The following is a 19,345-nucleotide window of genomic DNA, read 5'->3' as shown; positions in this document are numbered from 1 at the left end:
GAACTCAAAAGGGAAGATTGTAAATATTGTGGAGAATCGCGACCCTCAAAATGTATCCTGCGGAATACGGAAAAGAAATATTTAACAAACGATGAAATTGCACCTGAGGAGAAAACAACTTTTCCCGTTCGAAATCATATTCTTCCACGTCCGGAATTTCATTCGAGATCCAAACACAGTGAAACTTGAGAAGAGAACCAACCAACTGGTTTAACAATAATACATATAGGGGGCATGCAGCATTTGTAATACACAAAGTCCTAAACGATCTTTTTGAGGATAAAAACGAAAATTAAAACAATTGTAAAATTGATCTTTCACCTTCAAATACGTGACACTAGTTGATTCGCTTTTAGTTATGATATTGCCATGTGCAGAGTAATTTTTGTAACGACCTTGCCGTAACCAAATCGCTCCTTAATAATGGCGCCAAAATTATTTGCCTGGTTTGTAAAAAAGTTAAGGTATCATAAAAAATATTAATTAAGAAATGAAACAACTGCTCTCTGTTACTATGCAAAATTGACTTCGTCCCCGTTAATATAATCTGTCATGCATGCGTGACAGATAAAATTACCATTCTGTTTATTTGAGACACCCTGTACGAGAAATTATTTCCCGCGGTTCAATGCCCAAGCAATAACGAGATAAGAATCTCAACTATAAAATAGAAATAACTACAGCAAGCCTGATATGGTAATACAATCAATTCAAACAATTTGTGTTTTCTCCACCTTCCGTCGCTAACATATGTCTGTTCGCTTTTCCACAAGTTACCAAAACAAAACTCAGGAATATCCGATGTAGTTTTTATTTCCTGAATTATTGCAAACATTTTGATTTTGTTTTCGTAAACATCTACGCATATACAACGCCTTTCCGTGGGACAGACTTCTGTAGCCGGAGAATCAACGTCAATGCGCGGTTAAGTTGCCGAATGCTTTGATAAACAATTCTTGGTGTCAATTTCATCTGTTTCGAACAGGTCGTGTGCATTGACCTTGACATGACACCATAGCTGATTGGTTTGTTCAGAACCAAGCTATGTATTGGTAAGTAATTGGTTCAGTTAGGTCTTGATTTCAACCTATCGACTTGTCCTAAAGTTGACTGAAGTCTTAATAGATATTGGTGACAGTTTTGAACCCGATCAATTGTGATCGAACCGTGCCGAAAAAAAAACAAAATTGATCTTAGGGGATGATTTAGGTGTCCGATCTCTTTATCTTTCAACATTTTACAAATGTCGATTGATCTGCCTCGCTGCTTGTGTGCCGTGCGTGTACTAAAATATTACTGATTTCAGTCTCTATATTGTTCGGGGTACCACGATTTAATCATATCTGTAATTGTAATTGTTTTCATATTAGGCGGACGAGATTAAAAAAATAGAGAAAAAAAGCGTTTGATTGGGATGTATATTACAATGCTACTAATATTACCGACCCCTCCTCTCATACAGATGGTCTAGGCTACGTTCAGATGGTCCAGGCTACCAGGGTACGAAGTTGGGAAGTGATCGGACCGGACAAATTTGGAACCGTGCTCGAATTTGTCCTTTTCAGTTTTCCTATTTCATTTGTCCTATTCACGGTAGAAATGGATGAAAATTTGACCAGTTGCAGTCACATGACGTAATCACATTGAAAATGGATGGGATCTATGTTTAGGAAAGTTAAGAAAATTCTTTGTATAAAATTTACATTTTCGATTCATAAAATGTTATATGTCTGGACATAAAAGATATAAAATTCAAGAGTCATAGTTTAAACCGTAGCATATATGTTTTGGTGGGAAGAATATCTTACTGAATAATAATAGAATAATTGACATAGCCGGTCCGGCATCAATCCCTAAAGTGAAGCACGCGGGTGTTTGCCTTAAACCTACACTCCCTTTTAGAGATTTCACAATATTTGCGGAGTCAATGTAAAAATTAAAATAATTTTGTCATGTAGGTATTAGGCATTGATTACATCGACCACCTGGGTAGTTTTGCAACACCAAAGTAAACACACATAAACCGTGTGTGTTTACATTACGAGACATTTCTGGGCCTAACCTTGAGGCCTTGGTGATGAAGTCTGGATCACTTGTCCCCAAAATGGCCAAGATTTTTAGGCAACGGCATTGCATGGTTCTTTCGTACTGAAAATGAAGTTCAAAGTTGGTCAGCAGGCCAAGAGTAGGCGCGTAGTAAAAACTGCATGGTTATGAAACAATCCGACTCTCAGGTTTGAAAAACTAACACAAATTCCCAACTTATACCTTTTTGCAATAACATTTCGCTTTCAGTATCCCGGGAAAAAGCGCTGACAAAATTACGCAGTGTACATAGCTTACGTAATTCCATGTTCAGATAAGAGCCTTTTTGGACGCTAATAATTGAGACTGGAGAGATTAAGGAAAGAAGTAGTAAAGTAGAAGTAGCAATTTTCTGCGGACACCTTGAAACTTTCAAAGCCACCTCATCAAAATACTTCAACAGGTGGTTTAGATATTGAACACACCTCTCACAGCCAACAGGAAAAACACAATCATGCGCAACAGGAAGAGAAGACTACCCTTTTTTATGTAGAAATAAAATAAAACGATGCATAGCAACAGCAATTATTCTTTCTGTGTATTGTAGAACTTGTAGGTCTTCATTACTTTTAAAATCGCCGGGTCACCAGTTCCAAGTAGCCCGTCGTGTGAATTTATATTCACACCTGGGGTACTTGATTCCTCGCATTTAACAGCTTTAAACTTCGCTTTCCATAATTATGAAAAGGTCAGCTTCTGTATTAAAAAAAGAAAGGCAAGGCCTTGCTTCATTTTCTTCCTATAATCCATGCAATCAAACTGTGGCGCATAATTTTTGAAATAGTAAAACTCGAAAGACGAAAAACCGAACTGAGTGATTGAATTAAATCGAAACATGCTACGGTATCGTGTAAAAGTTGCATCTCCTGTGAATGATTTAGATTCGAACCAAAAATCGAATTTAAATTTTGTTTATTTGTTAAAATATTGGCCTTATAATTCGTTAATCCATCGTTATAAAATGTCAAAATAACATTTATTTTATATTAAAATATTTCCATATAAATATAGGTCTCATTTGGCTATTTTGTAGAAAGTACATTCCCATTTGGCTATAAACCTCATTCGTCACATCATCGACGTTTTTGTCCTACTGACTCTTCGTGCCTTACCGCAATCAGTCAACACTTCCTTCGCCATGAAATCGTTACCGGTTCCTCTCTTTCTGGAGTGGTATCTGTTCTAATGATACAGTAGAATGTTCTCAATCTACAATTCTTTTGACATATGTCGCTACTTGAAAGAATGAGCTATATATATGTCAGCTAACATGCATACGATGTACTTCAGACCTATACACGTTATTCAAAACTGAACGTATAAATACCATAGGACAATTAAAGGCTGTGTCTATCTCATATTTAAACACTTATGCATTTTTTAGGCCATTTATAGTAAACATTGGCTCGAAGTGGCTAGAAGACGATTTCCGCTGCTTGGTTAAATACCCCGAACAGGGTTCGTAGGTCAATTCTAAATTTGCATTTCAAAGCAGGCTAGGTCTTTGTAAGGAAATATTAGAGGTGTGGGTGTTGTGACGTGTTTTGTATGCTAAATAGCGTCTAAGTTGCTTGTCTGAATAATTTAGACATAAGTATGGAGTCGGTATAACACGAACTATCTGTGTTTAAACTCTTTAAGTGGGCTAAACTTTGTTCAAACTTGCTGTAGACTACGGCTAATCGATGAGCGAGGAGAATTACGAAGTGGTTCTGTCTGGCGGAGGGCCGTTTGGATTTCGCCTTCAAGGAGGGAAAGAATTCGGCCGAGGCTTGGCGATACAATCGGTAGGTAGCATTATTAATACAGTCATTTAGTGCTTTACATCTCGTTAACCTCCGTAAACACTCCTATCCTTTTGTATTTCGCGTGCAATTTTGATGGTTTTATGTACGTGGTAAGTGACAGACATACATATGTTCACACAAGTTAATCAGTGAGGCTGTCTGTGTTCCACGCTACGCTGAGACGATTTATGGCAATGTTTTGACTCTGCCTGTAAAGCTATTTGAAATATTTTAATGTCTATATTCAGGCGGTAATAGCAGAATGAAATGTAAGAGTTCATAATATGCTGTGTAGTAAACGGAACCTTTCGCTTGAAGTTCGCGTTTCTTCGGAGCTGACACCTAAACGAAATCGAAGATGAATTTAATAGAATTTATGTAGATAAGAAAACAATATTATACATTGTTTGTTCAGTCATGTCTTCAATGCAAGACTCTTGGTATGGCATGAGCCATTCGAATACGATGACCTCCAGAATTTAAATATGTCTGTCTTAACTTAATCTTGCTTTTTCTGTGATAGTAATTTCAAAATCCAGTTTTGCTTGAAGCATTTTCAAGCATAAGCAAGTCGATTAAAGATGTTTAATTATCTAAGGATTGCATACATATATAAACGAAAGTGTTATACACAGTTGTTGTGATTAGATATGCTAACTAGGGTTGCATATTGTTGTGTTAAAAAATACACTACATGTTACATAAGTTTGTGTTTGATCTCTTTATTAGCTGACTTTAAGTAAGCAAAGGTGATAAAACTAATGTATGCTAATGGCGACTATAAATATTTGTTCTTCCGACATTTTTTTAGTTTATTTGAAATGCTAAGTTTTCGATATCGTCCTGTTGTTAACGATTCGACAGCGCACATTTGTCAGTGTATAATCTGTCTACACATGCACTCCTAATTTTACGTAACTGTTCCTATCAGACATATACATCATGCATCCTCGTTACAAAACTACTCGAATTACACGATGCATGGAAATTCGAGAATATCGATCTTGACTTTGACTGTGTTGTATTCATTGCGTGGGAAAACATGCATGTTGTCTTTAGTTGAGATATCTGTTACTCACAACATTCTCAAAGGGTATATCGTTCCTATGACTACTCAATCTGTTGTAATTTAGGGCATTTTTACCCAATTAAACCAAATATTTAATCTTTGGCCTTATATTTACTCGCTTTTTCTTTGGCCTTATATTGGTCTATATTCACCAGCTCCAGCTTGGTGCATCTAAATACGCTTTACTTTGTGTTCTGTGCGCGTAAAAACGAGTGTACATAATCCTAGTGACAGTTTTCTTGACAACTATAATAGCAAGCGAAGTTATAACCATATACATTTGGCGTCCGATTCTAGACAATTGAGCCGGGGCTCCCCCTCAAATGAACTGCAGGAACACCAAAACACCGATCTTTAATATGTCTAAAAGTATTTGGTTTACTATAATTACCATAAATTTGAAGATTATTTTATTGCATGGTGATCAGGCAAATGGAAAATGCCTAGTAAATACAATTGTATTTTTTGTCCGCTAAATACTCCGTTGTGGCAATAATTGAGTTTTTAAAGTTTTTGTCTGAATTTACAACGTTACTTTTAAAACGTGCTGGAGTTATCGTTTATATCGTAACTGTATGGTTACTTTTGATTCGGTTATTTGCCTCAAGCAAGCAATGTGGCTATCGTTTTGTTTACCTAACCTATTTGACTTTAATTTTCGCACCTTAAATGGCTACACCATTTATTATATTTATTTGTAATGATTTATTATAACTAGAATCTCAAACTTATTTCGTCTTTGTAACGCGATCATCGTACGGGTTGTATACAGTAATCTTGAAACTTCTTTTCTAAGCATTTGAAACAGCATATTTACAAAAGACCAACTGATGACAACTATTTAGAATTTTTTGTGCTCTGGAAACTAACCGTTTGATATAGATCATGTTTAGAAATTCTAAATTTTTGCGGGATTGCGGGTGAATATAAATATATATATTCTTTCTTTTAATATATGTTTATCCAAGTGCATTTTACTTTGTTTGTTTACATACGTTATTAACATTAAAGTACTCCAAAAATAGTCGCCATGCAGATATTCGATGAACGATTTGCATATCACAAAGGATTTGGATAAACGATAAAAACAAGACAATTTTCTTATTTTTGTTTTTCAGATAACCGCAGGCGGAAAGGCGGACAGTCGTGGAATATGCTCCGGAGACAGTTTGTCAGCCATCAACGGACAGTCCACCGAGGGAATGACGCATATCGAAGCCCAGAATGCCATAAAACGATCGCAAACATTGAAGCTGAGTCTCATAAGGTGAGGGGGTGTGGGTCATCATCGCAGTAATTGACAATTGACGCCGAAAATCATTTCAATTTGTGGTAATTGGGCAGCCTGATAGCTATTAGCACTTCCGCCACAATCAAATAGGTGGATACGGGCAATTCACCATCCTGCGCCGTGGCGTCTTTCTAGAACAAAGTTTATCGAAAGCAAATAACCTCTGACCTAATGATAATTTAGACTATTCTAATGTGAATTTTCAATTGAAAATTTGTTTATGCATGGTTCGTTAGATTAACTCGAAGGAGTGTGATATGACGAATACCGAACCGAGAAGCAGTTTTCGCAATACTATTTCAGCTTGGTTTTAAAATTAGTTATCTTTTTTTTACCGAGCCTCAGTCTTGTTTTGGTACAATTACAAAGGTGATTTAAAAAAAAAAATTTCGTACATGTTTTACAAACGTATATAAACAAACGTATATAAACTCGACGGTTTTACGACGATTCAATTACGGTTTTACGACGTCTTTTTTCACAAAATAAACGGTTGAAACGTGCGCTACAACGTATAGTGTTTTATCTCGAGATAATTTTAGGCCTAATTCAGTTTAAATCCTAAAAAAATTTCAATTTAAAATTTTCATGGTAAACATACAACGTGCATGGATGTATTTTTACACACATGCCACCCCCCATAACTTAGTGATGTCAATCTCCTGTAATTTAAGACTTCTATTATATTAGAATTATAATGAGATTAAAATTTTGTGCAATTTACTTTAAACTCCCACAACTATTTAGAAATAGAATATGACGAACGTTTCCGTTGCAATGTTTTTGGCACACTGATATGCCGAAACAATGAAAATTTTATTCCTCCGAGTGGCAATGTTTCGAAATATAATATATATCAATATTATATAATTATAAATGAATATTATAAAAGATTAATTTCTCCTTAAATTTTTGGGAAAACCCTCGAAATACTCAGTCGTTATAATCATACGTGGGTCACGCCTTTACGGTGATTCCAGAAAAATTAGAAATGATGACGGTTAAAGCTTTAACCTCTCAAATATTTTGATGAGATTGTTTCCATGGTGAAGCTTTTCGAACGTTTACGATTGGAGTTTCATTATCAAAAATATGTCGGTATTTTTTTCGAATTCATTAGAGCAGGAAATTGTTTAAAAAGAGAATAGGAGTTCTTTCAATGACACGTATGAAAGCGGGTACTATTGTTCTGTGGCGTTGTAGTTTCATTACGCACATTTCGGTCATTTTTACAGTTCTCTATGGGTTATGCCCATATCTCACTCAGGAAAATTATCGTGGGCTGACGGTTAGGAGTAGGGTTATACACGTACCATTTATGTTTAGTTGATGCACAGTAAATTTAAACACTGTCTTGGAATTATCCGGGGCCACAACTTATGCAAGTAAATGCACCCGGCATTTATCGAATGTTTCATTCGTATCACTCGTGACTTTATGATGTTGTTTCTTGTTTGCTTGCATGAAATTAGTACATGGTACACAGCTAGTAGGAATACATACTGTTTACTCCCTCACTATTAGCGTACTAAAATTATTGCATGCTGATTGGTCGAGAGGAGTACAAATATTTAATCAATTTTACTGCAGTACAATTAATTATTTTGCCAAAATAAAAGAAATAGCGGCGAGTTTTTTAAAACTAAACAGCCCTGGGGGGACAAAAAACAGTCAGAAAGGTAAACGAAAATAAAAGTACCAAATAATGGGTAAAAGTCTGGTCGGACTGTGTACAAACGTGTTTCCGTTGAAAATTACTGTTAAAATTGCATGGAAAGGTTCGGGATGAAACACTGCGAAAGTTGTACGATTTTATTATGCCAATAAGCATAATATTACCCCTGTAGCTCGTCCAATTTTAACAAAATTTTCAATCCTACTACTAATCCTGAATTGTACTCGCTATCACGAGATTACCTACACAAATAAATTGACCTGTATGCCTAGGTCTCTTGTGCTCCACGGTGTCGGAGAAAACCTACGTACTCATAGTACTTATATAAGAGAGTGCGCGGTGCTCTATGGCTAGAATAAGGGGAGACACCACTTGGCTGTAGCAACGTCTACTTTCGAAAGTTTCTAATTCATTGAGATAGTTGACATTACTGCATGCGCTGGTGCAAAAGTTTTATTTAAAATGTTGCGTTTTAAAACCTAAATCAGTGTTTTACTTCAAATAACTTTTGTATTCTGCTCGTCAATGGAGCCGTGCAAGAAAAATTATAATAAAAATAGAAAGATCATATGTGACCTATATATCAACGTTGGTACGAAAGTGAAAAATGATTACCACTCAAAAATGGCACGCGTGCAAGCTACTTCTATGGCAATTTATCGAAATTCTATAAATGCCTGCACGATTGCATGTACCCTAGTTACATCTTGTTTAAAATGTCCTCGTTATTTTCTTCTCAGGAAGCCAGGCAACATTGCCGTTTCGATGGGTAAGAAAGACGCGGTTGTCAAAGTTGATACAACGCATTCTGCCAAAGTTGATTACAAGTACAACTCGAAGCCCAAACCATTCGGTGCTCCGAAATCTGCTCCAGCTCCCGTGAAATCTCCCACACCGTAAGTTTAATTTTCGACTTATATTGGATGTTAGGAGTGTGCAGACCAGAGTCGAGACAATAAGAAATCGTTGTGCCCCCAAAGGCCTAGCATACGTAGTTGTGTAAGAACTAGTCAAGTTTTCATGCATTTCTACCTTGTGACACCTGGGCAGGACGAATTCCGGCTGGATTCCAATTTGCCCGATCCCGTGTAGACGTAAACGTAGCTTTCAAACACGCGCAGAAGGTGTGTTGTTATAAAAAATATGTTGTAATGTGCAACGCACCTTTTCATACAACCCCTTCTGTTCGAAGTCTGACAAAACACTTTTAAAATTTAGCACACCTTTGAGCATCACACCGGCATGCATCATGAAACAAATATTTTGTAATAATATGCACACCTTTTCCAATAACACGCCTTTTGAATAATATGGACCATCAGCATACCTTTTCTAACCACGCTTTTTCTAATCACGCCTTTTCTAACCACGCCTTTCTTTCATAAACACACCTTTGCAAATCACACCTTTTCCTTATAAAAGAAACAGTATACGCCGTTGGACAACGCGGCTTTGGTATTAACACATCTTTTCAGAAATAAAGCCAGGCAATAAATTGAGTGCTGTGTAATCGAGGCTCCAATGTCATTTCTTTTGTTTGTTTTTTAGAAAGCCGGCGCCGCCTCCCGTTGAAAAGAAAGAGGATAATTTAGAAGATTCCGAAGTTTTAAAAATGTTACGTAATTCCAACCTTTCCGAAGAATCAACTGGACTGCGTCGTACTGGTCAGGGACGTAAGATCAGCATGGGTTCTGACTTCAACGATGACGGTATATAATCCATAATTATCTACAAAATACTCATTCCATATTATCATAATCATCCCCTATTATCCATATACTGGCAAGCCGTGGTTTCAATTTATATTGTATTCTTATCTTGAAACTTTGATTAATGCATTTGTAACGTTAATTAATGAATTTCTCTCAATCGCATCGGGCTTAAATTTGAGATGTGTATGATTTTCATTCGAAAACTTTTAATTAATTAAAAACCCATTTGCGACAAGAACTGAAGAAGTAGTGCATATAAGTTGTGCATTTAGGCACGAATCCAGCCAATGTTGTTTTCTTTTTGCCAGACATGCCACCCCCACCCCCCGAGGCGTTTGAAGAAGAAGAAGAAGCTGGTCCTCAATCACGGACATTCCGGATGCTTGAGAAAAGTATAAATTCTGGTGGTAAGTTGATTTGATTGAATTGCATAAGAATAAAGAAAACGAGGGAAATATAACTCGGTGATTAAAGTTTTCAGCTTTTCGCCCTTGCCACGGGTGTGATGTCGGGTATATAAAAAAGCAACACCAGCAAGAATAATATTTTGTTTATAGTTTTCAATGATGCCCGTAATAAGTATATTTATTACTCTATTTGTCAAGAAACATAAAAAAGTATTTCAAAATTAAATGCAATTGGATAAAAATTAAATAAACTTAATACCTTTTTGGATACATCGAAAAGTTCTAAAGATTTTAGTTTTCATACAAAATCACACCTAGCAGATACAAATGACCATTACCTATTTAAAAATTTGGCATATGCTTGAGCCAAGTAAATAGCTAAGAATAAAAATTGTGTAGACTTGTTGAGGAATGCGGATGGCTGTAAGTTTTCTGTTCAGTGTTGTAATGATATTTCTGAGTCTAAACGGAATTCAAGATGTTGACAACGGGCTACCAAGTATGGTTAAATTGTTTTTTGTCCACTGCTTGCGATGCTTGTCATTTCAAATTGATCCTGGATGATTTTCTCAGCCTCGTGTTTATCAAGTTTGAAACCTTTGTTGTTTCATACCTCGGTAGCAAAACCATTCTCGTACAAGTAACGTCTCAAGTAGCCAATTTCATCGAGTTCTCATTCTGCTTTTGCAACAGAATAATACAATTATTATTTCATAGTCTAGGTCGCTTGTGTAGACAAATACAAAGCACTTCAAATACAAAAATTTAATCATATTTTATACTCTCTTTTGTGCTGCCATCTGAAACTCCCTATTGTCAGTACATTCACAGCAAAAATAACTTTTGACTTCTTTTATAGAGGAGCATCCCAGTGCCCTAAGTCAACCACCTCCTAACCCTCCTAGTTCAACCCGTATTACCGCGCCTAAACCCTACAATCCTCCGAGTCACAGCAGACCTCCCCAGACAATCACAGTTCACACTGGATCACCACCACGTGCGCCCGCGTACAACAAGCCGGCCAGTTCCTATGGCGGAGCTCCGGCCCCCGCAGCATCTCGTCCACCTCCTCAGCCTGCGCCTGCAGCACCACGCCCCAGCGCGCCGGCTCAGAAAAAACCTGGTACTCCAAGTTGCGAACAATGTGGAGAAGTTATCCAGTAAGTAGAAAAATTCATTTCACCTGATTGGCTATTACTGCCCACGTCGAATTTTTCAACCCGACAGACCATATAATTATTCAGTTGCATTCGATTGCTCAGGGATTGGTGAAACTTAGAATAGAAGACATAGTAAAAAGCGCGGTTGTAGTTTATTTAATGAAACTTAAGCCAATTAATATAATCTCTAGAATTGTTTATTAAAATGTGTTTAGTCTCGTTTACGCCCCCTTAGAATCGGAGCAAGTTATGCGAGAAGTTTGAACCAGTGCTTAATTACAAACCCCCAAAGCCGAAGAAAATTATTGTTTCGACCAGCGTTTTTTCATGCTTAACCAGTTGCCATTTGCGGCCATTTTTGCCGCTATCTCACAGTGGAAGCAAAATACCAGGGCCTTTTGGGACTTTATATGGGAGTTGGGGCTGAGCGCGGAGGGCGGAAAATATTCCGCTAATTACACATGAATTAGGAAAAATCATTTAACCAGTCTGGCCGAACCGCCAGGGCCTTTTAAGGTTCGATCTATTACAAACCTTAAACATGTAGAACGGGAACACGACAATAGCAGCTATGAGTGCAATAGTTCGTTTAAATGAATGAATAATTAAAGTCCTATATGAGAGTTTTAGACGTCTTCCACGTTCTGTTTGCAACTGAAAATCTCCGATTTTCGCGTTTTTTGGAGAACACCTGCATTTTAGGATGTAACAAGCGCTACCTTGAATTAGGCTCTATAGAATTGTTCCTATACATAAACCCAACTATCTCAATTGATACGATTTTTCATAAAATCTGTGTTACACTATACTACTTTCCTTGCAACTTGCAATGCAATTCTACTCCTAAGGCATCTATAGTTGTCAAATACGAACATTTATTACGATCTGCTAACGTTTTCTACGTTTTCTTAGCATTTGGAACACTCTTTACAAATTAACATCCCACAAAATTATAACTGGATTGCACGTTGCAAGGAAAAATATATATAATGTTAAAACGCCTTGATCCGCCTTGAACAACAACTCTTTACCATAGCATTTATTTAGCTTTACCATAACACACCGCGTTGCCGTCGTGTTGCCGTCCGGCATGCTATTAAGGTCCTAATAAATGAATTTGAAACAAAAGATAATCATATGAAGTACTTCATTATCGCTTGTTAAAAGCGTTCGACACACGCTAAGGGTACACGCGTAAAAACGCTCAGGTTGATGGAAGTTGATATAAACAGGATGGAGCAATGCTGTGCTACCCACATTGTTCAGAGTTGTTATCAACATTGAACAATATTGTTACACCCGACTCAGTTTCAACAATATTGTTCAATGTTGATAACAACTCTGAACAATGTGGGCAGCACAACATTGCTCCATCCTGTTTGTATCAACTTGCATCAACCTGAGCGTTTTTACGCGTGTAGCCCATTGGGGCTAATTGGTTGAATGCACTGAGAACAATGGATAATGTTGCATTTCCTCTGAATGTATGTTTATTTTTAAAGGGGACCATTTGTAAGTGCTCTTGGTCGCAACTGGCATCCCGAACACTTCTGCTGTGGTGGATGTCAACGGTCCTTACAGAACGTTGGATTTGTCGAAGAGGGCGGGCTTATGTACTGCGAAAGCTGCTATAATCAAAGGTTTGCTCCAAAGTGTGCTTCGTGTAATCAGCCAATTATTGGGGTAAGTTCAAGTAATCTTGGATTAAAACATCGATATGAACATTGATAAAAAATGGACAGATGTCCATTTTATAATGTCCAAAGGCAGCCATCTTGCTTGCAAGTGTTTATTGCGATATCTATTGTCGTTGATAAATATGGATGAGAACCAGACTTTAACATGCTACATTTATACAATTAGATTTTTGCCAATCAGAAACCAAAATCTTCCTCATGGATGTATATTCGTGTATATTTCGCCCTGTCTAAATGAATCAACTATTACACGAACGACAGTTAATTCATGTCGTAAACAAAGATGACTATAAACTGTGCTAAGCTTTTTCATATGCATGCATATATGCTTTAAATCTTTTCCCAATCGTTTAAAAAGTATCTTCAATTTTTGAATTAAGTTGTTACGTTTTATTTTCCGACAAAACCTTCTTATATTCAATATTTGTTTTCATTTAGGTAAGTGTAAAAGCATTAGGAAAGGTCTACCATCAAGAGCACTTCACGTGCACTCACTGTGGGAAGCAGTTAGCAGGTGAAGGTTTTCACGTGGAAAATGGTGACCCATATTGCAGTCAAGATTATAAAGAATTATTCTGCGTGAAATGCTATTCTTGTAAACAGATCATCAGGGCCGGTGATCGCTGGATGGAGGCTATCAATCAGAAATGGCATGCTGACTGCTTTAGGTGTATGGTAAGTCTACTTAAATATCAGTTTGTTTTGACACAGTCGACTTTTGACAGATTCCCATTAAGTGTAAAAACGGAACCGAATTCGAATTCTTAACCCCCGTTTACACTACGCAAGTAACGCAACCAACCTGTTTTGAACCCGGGTTGACTCAAATCACTCGATCAAAATGTTAAACCACTTAATCCGTTAACATATTTCCATAACTTTGGTGCTGCAAATTTGAAGGCTCTATCTCCGATTGAGTAAAATGATTTCTGAGGCGGTAGGTAATAATTTGGCGGTTTTTTGATTCGAATTAGATCACGCAAATACTGAGAGCTAGTCCATGGATTACTTGAAAGGTTAATAAGAGAATCTTAAATTCAATCCGAAATTTAACAGGAAGCCAATCAAGTTCCTTTAAAAAGGGGCTGATGTGCGCAAATTTTGGGGCCATATAAATCAAACTGGGAGTAGTTATATATAAGAACTTAGCAGTTATAAGAACTGTAGCTCCATAGGCAGCCCAGAAATTCGCAAAATATTTTAGCAGAGTCTAAAAAAATCCTTCTCCATCGTCTGCAGACCCACGTTAACCATAGCATCTCATTTCCTTCTCATCTTTTTCAGACTTGTGGAATAGTTCTTGAAAATACTGGCTTTTACAGCGCGGGCAATCGCGTATTCTGCCCAGATCACTCGTAATGAAACGAGCTGCTCTGAAATACTGAGACTTCAACTGAATGAAGAGACATTTCAAAGTTGTGGAGGAGAGACCACTCAATGAAAGTAGTGGTGGAAATTTAGGTTTAGAATTATTTAAGTTGTTATCTATTGTTGAACATGATCTTAGAAGGTTGTGTGTAAGTCAGTGAGAATAATTTTGTATTTGGTTGTATAGGTTTTTAATTAATGCCATTGTGAAAATATATTTTGCTTGGTTTTTCGAGAAATCATTTCATCGATTTTTGTTTCCTAATCCAATACATAATAAGTTGCAATATTGGCTTTACGGCTAGTATGAGTTAAAAACGGCAGTGATTACACCAGGGCCTTTTTTTAGCAATTGTTAGCGGGGGGCATGAACATATTTTCCTAACTAGAAATTGTCAATTTAAACATGTGGAGCTCGTATGTCTGAGAGATCTCTCCCAGAACATTTTCTGGTTTATTGGTCTTTATATGACTTGATTTCCTACATTTTGGGGGATACTTACTGGCGAATCCATCTCTGCAGAGTAAGGTTTGTTGAGTTATTATTATTTCTTCTAAACATTGTTATCTTTGCTAATACATAAACTCGAAAGGGACCTTCAGGGGCAAAAAGCTATCACTGGAGGTGGGAGAAGGAGAGGCTTCCTCCCACCCTCAATAGTATTAGTACAGGTTAAGGCGGCCCTGATTACGCTAAATAACCAGCTGATCTGAGATTATGACGTCATGAGGCGCTTCGACAAAACTGAGTTATCATGCGCGTGAGCTTATTTGTCCCTGTTCTTCCATCTAATGCCATAAAAGGTAAAAAAATTAATTCTTTATTTACAGTTGGGAAAAGCAAACGTTTTTGGCATGAAAATAATAAAATTACTTAAAATTTCCAGTGCAGAAGTCATGTGAAATGAAAAAGTTTTGTCGAGTGTCTGGCTTCTGATTGGTTGATTTTAGTACCTAGATCAGCCGGAACGGGGGTGACGGATAAGTGGGGAACGAGATCTAGAGCGAATGGTATAATTGTTTGATAAATTACGGAGTATATAAAGAAAGCAACACTCATAATACCCAGATCGAGGCCTGCAATCTTTTGTTATTGAATGGCAGCGAACATATATGAATATTAAGTGTTGCAGTTTTTTGATAAACCCTGTATAGCTAAAAAGAATAAAACTTTATAATAATATGAAATTGCGCAACGTCTTATTAAATTCGCATCACTGGCTGTTTTCATTTCTCACCCTATATGAAAACAGTTGATACACCCACTATATGAAACTGACACACAGTGACAGTTCGCTAATTGAAACCAAACAACTGAGCTAGCCAAATCCAGCTTATATTATGACATAATTTAAATGCTGATTACCAATCTTCACTGGTTCAAATTTTGCGCATGCGCATATCTAAGAAACCCATTCAACGTCGACCGTGTATGTCATAGAATTTGGACGAAGATTTTGGGATTCGGTTATGTTCTGTCAAAATACTCAGGCGTGATAAATCCCCCACCGGAATTAGTGGGGATAATAATCATAGGCTCGTTGTCAAAAAGTATATACCTAATATACTCTAGTGCGCCCTCGATAAAGCACTTTCTTGACATACGCGAGTTAGCATGCCATGTATACACTTTTTTCGTCCCGTTCAAAGACAATCGAAGAATGCCTGCTAGAATTTGGGTGGACGTTGGGTGGATTTGTAACTTATGCGCATGCGCGAGTAACGACTGGTAATCAACAAACGTTTTGATTGGCTGAGACAGTGATTTCAATGAGAATGTCAGCAATTTAACTGTCATTTCGTAAATATTTTTGTAAAAGCGTTTCATAAACTTTTATATAATACCCCATTAAATTTAGAGCGTTTAATTGGTTGATGACAATCACGTGATATTGAATAGAAAGTCCCATTTCCCTAGAGTGCAATGGAAAGCGTTCCATTGCACTCTCCAGAGTGCAATTGTACTATACATTTTGTTACATTGCACTCTTAATGCTTTCAGTAAATACCATCCACCAAAATGCTTCTCGCACATATGGTTGTTGATCCATACAGTATGTTTTTTAATAAATTATATTTTTGAAACGAGACAGTCTATTTTGGTATTATATAACACAAATAATGAATGTTTTCCTTCGTGCAATGGTAAAAATATTTTCACTTGGTGAAAGATGGAATGTTCCATTCAACTCGGCTATCGCCTCGTTGAATGGAACATTCCATCTTTCACCTCGTGAAAATATTTTTACCATTGCACGAAGGAAAACATTCATTATTTGTATAATGCAAAATAACACTGTGCAAAATAAAACGAGAAGAAACAAGATAGAATTTTTATGAAGCATGACAGATAGCAAAGATGAACATGGATATAGTCAAGTCAAAGGCATGTATATAAAACGAATAACTCATAATCTGCAAGCTTATATAAGTGTCTTCAAAGGGTACTTATATTTACTTTGTTTATTTCGTATTTGCTCAGTTCGCGGTAAAGATGAGCTGTATTTGTATGATTTTCAGCTTTGTATGTCGTTTATTTGCTTAATTTTCAGCTTTGTATAATTTTCGGCTTTTAATACAAACGCATAAACCTGTGAAAGGCTATTACACCTTTGCTTTCACTTCAAAAAGCGTTTTTGAAAGTGCAATTTTAATTTTGATATTAAAAATACACACTATATTAAAGTATAAAACTTTTAGCCGTCAACTGCAATTACAGAATAAAATAACATTTGAGCCGGGTTTTTTCTTTGTCTCTGAAAATTTTTACTGTTCTAATCGTTTCTATTGACTTTCCAAGTCAATAGCACTACTATTGAAATAAGAAATGGTTTCAGGTTTATTCACACGATCAAACTTTATTATCGCGGATTCAATTTACTGATGATGATGATGATGATGATGATGATGATGATGATGATGATGATGATGATGATGATGATGATGATGATGATGATGATGATGATGATGATGATGATGATGATGATGATGATGATGATGATGATGATGATGATGATGATGATGATGATGATGATGATGATGATGATGATGATGATGATGATGATGATGATGATGATGATGATGATGATGATGATGATGATGATGATGATGATGATGATGATGATGATGATGATGATGATGATGATGATGATGATGATGATGATGATGATGATGATGATTTGATGATGATGATGACGCGTTTAACCATTTTGGCGGTAATGACGCGAGACACGTTTGAGAGACACGATACAAGACAGAAATATTGACTTCCATGCTCTTAGATATTCGATGTTATAGTCACGCCAATTTATTGTTAGTTGTGGAGTTCTTTCTTGAAACTAGTCAAGGTTCACGTTCACATCAGTCTACAGGGTGTTGTATAAAAAAACACTGCTGTAAATATTCATGAATATAGCTACTCAATCAGTTGCCTTCGACCATGGAGGCGACCAAAGTGAACATTCATGAATGTCAAGTATTTCCGTTGTAGATAAGAAGAATTTCTGGAAAGTTTTCGAATATACTTCAACTGTAGATTAGCAGATATAGCTATAAGAAGGATTTCTGAAAAGCTTTGGTTCTACCATTGCAGCAGGGAAGCACGTTGCTGTCAATATTTACAAATTAATATCTAGTTTGCTCCTAAATCCACTGCTCTTAACTATATAACGTACTTAACATTTCTTTATTGGTGTGTGTATTATTTGCGTGTAGCTATTACTGTGACTTAAACATGTTGCAATTTATATCAACTACAAGTAATCCCTGACTTTCAGCATCATAATAGCTAAGAAAGACTTCATCTTAAAATTGGGCCATGGAATCATGCATTACTGCCTGCATGATATTGTGAACATTTTTATCGGATCTAGCTGAAGGAAGTCGTGACTCGTGAACTTCAACATCCGCTGAGATTGTATAAAACATTAAAATAATATATTATCCGCTTTGCTCTGTTGACTTCATGAGAAATGGTGTACTTAGTGGTTTACAGATCTTAATCAGGCTTTTTTTTAATTGACGTGCGGTTCTACACAAAATATACAGTTCGAATTTCATCTAAGCACATATTGTTTTAAGATCGTCATAATTTTACATAATTTTTTTCGTAGACGGACTTTATCCCTCGACTGTAAACAGTCACTCCAAGTTACAAATATATCGCTGTCTGTACGAATCACATCTATAGGAATACTTCTATCAACCAATAAAAGTACTCGAAGAAGTCGTAAAAAATTACTGTAAAACGTATTTTAACATTATATTTTTGTTTTTTCTGTATGTCTTTCGTCGAGAATACGGTTGATTTTCACGTCAGAATCGTTAATTAATTTCTTGATTTCAAACAAACAAAAAGTCAAACAACCCTATTACCGCCATTTTCTTCATACACAGAGTTTTTCCGCGAATTGATATTCACCGTTGAATATGAATGATATATTCACTAGTGCATGAATATGAAAATTTATGTATAATATTACATTAAAAACATTTTTGCCAAATTTTGCAAAAAATAAGCTGAACGGCAATAATTAATTCGATGCGATTTGGTGTTAGAGTGCTATATTATTTAAAATAAAATGCATCTATAGCATAGCCGCCAAAATAGTTCGGCTTTAAATCACAACAAAATCTGCGAACTTCTAAGAATGATATGATATACTAAAATATTTAAAGGCTAAAAAAATTGGTCTTTTAATTTGATATAGTAACATTTGCAGGTGAGAATTTTTTTTGGGATAAGCTCAAATTCAACAAAAAACCTAATACTTTCAGGAAGTATTAATGATAAAACCTACAGTGGAATGTCCTAGATTCACAACTGTAAAATATGAACAATTTAAATGCTGTTGCATGCATGTGTCTAAATTTTCTTAGAGAAAAGTTGGTCGTTTGCATGCAAGTTCACAAAGCATCAATGTCGTGAGCACGTCATCTTCAACGATGAGAAATAGCCAGATGTAAATTTGTCCTTATTTCTGCACGAAAATCTGTCATTGTTAACTGTACAGACGCGTAAAAATATTCCATCACATCAGCCAAAGGTCTAATGTATCCAAAGCAGGAAAAGGAATTTCGCTGAAAGGCCAGAAG

At 36.3% G+C, this 19,345-nt stretch overlaps 1 protein-coding gene across 1 annotated transcript; it reads left to right on the top strand.

The window, feature by feature from the left end:
* The first annotated feature begins 3,648 nt into the window (after positions 1-3,648).
* LOC114530110 (PDZ and LIM domain protein 5-like) lies at positions 3,649-14,484 on the top strand. The gene is made up of 9 exons (XM_028551700.1): positions 3,649-3,872; positions 6,060-6,208; positions 8,648-8,803; positions 9,456-9,616; positions 9,928-10,026; positions 10,886-11,186; positions 12,689-12,869; positions 13,322-13,558; positions 14,168-14,484. Exons 1-9 carry the CDS (start codon positions 3,771-3,773, stop codon positions 14,240-14,242), a joined length of 1,461 nt encoding a protein of 486 aa, XP_028407501.1. The 5' UTR covers positions 3,649-3,770; the 3' UTR covers positions 14,243-14,484.
* Positions 14,485-19,345: the final 4,861 nt, after the last annotated feature.

The sequence above is a fragment of the Dendronephthya gigantea genome, unplaced genomic scaffold (genome assembly GCF_004324835.1).
Source record: "Dendronephthya gigantea isolate DGI-Jeju-01 unplaced genomic scaffold, DenGig_1.0 000059F, whole genome shotgun sequence".
Lineage (NCBI taxonomy): Eukaryota > Metazoa > Cnidaria > Anthozoa > Malacalcyonacea > Nephtheidae > Dendronephthya > Dendronephthya gigantea.
Note: the sequence above shows the minus strand (reverse complement) of the source record. Positions and strands in the feature narration are given on the sequence as shown.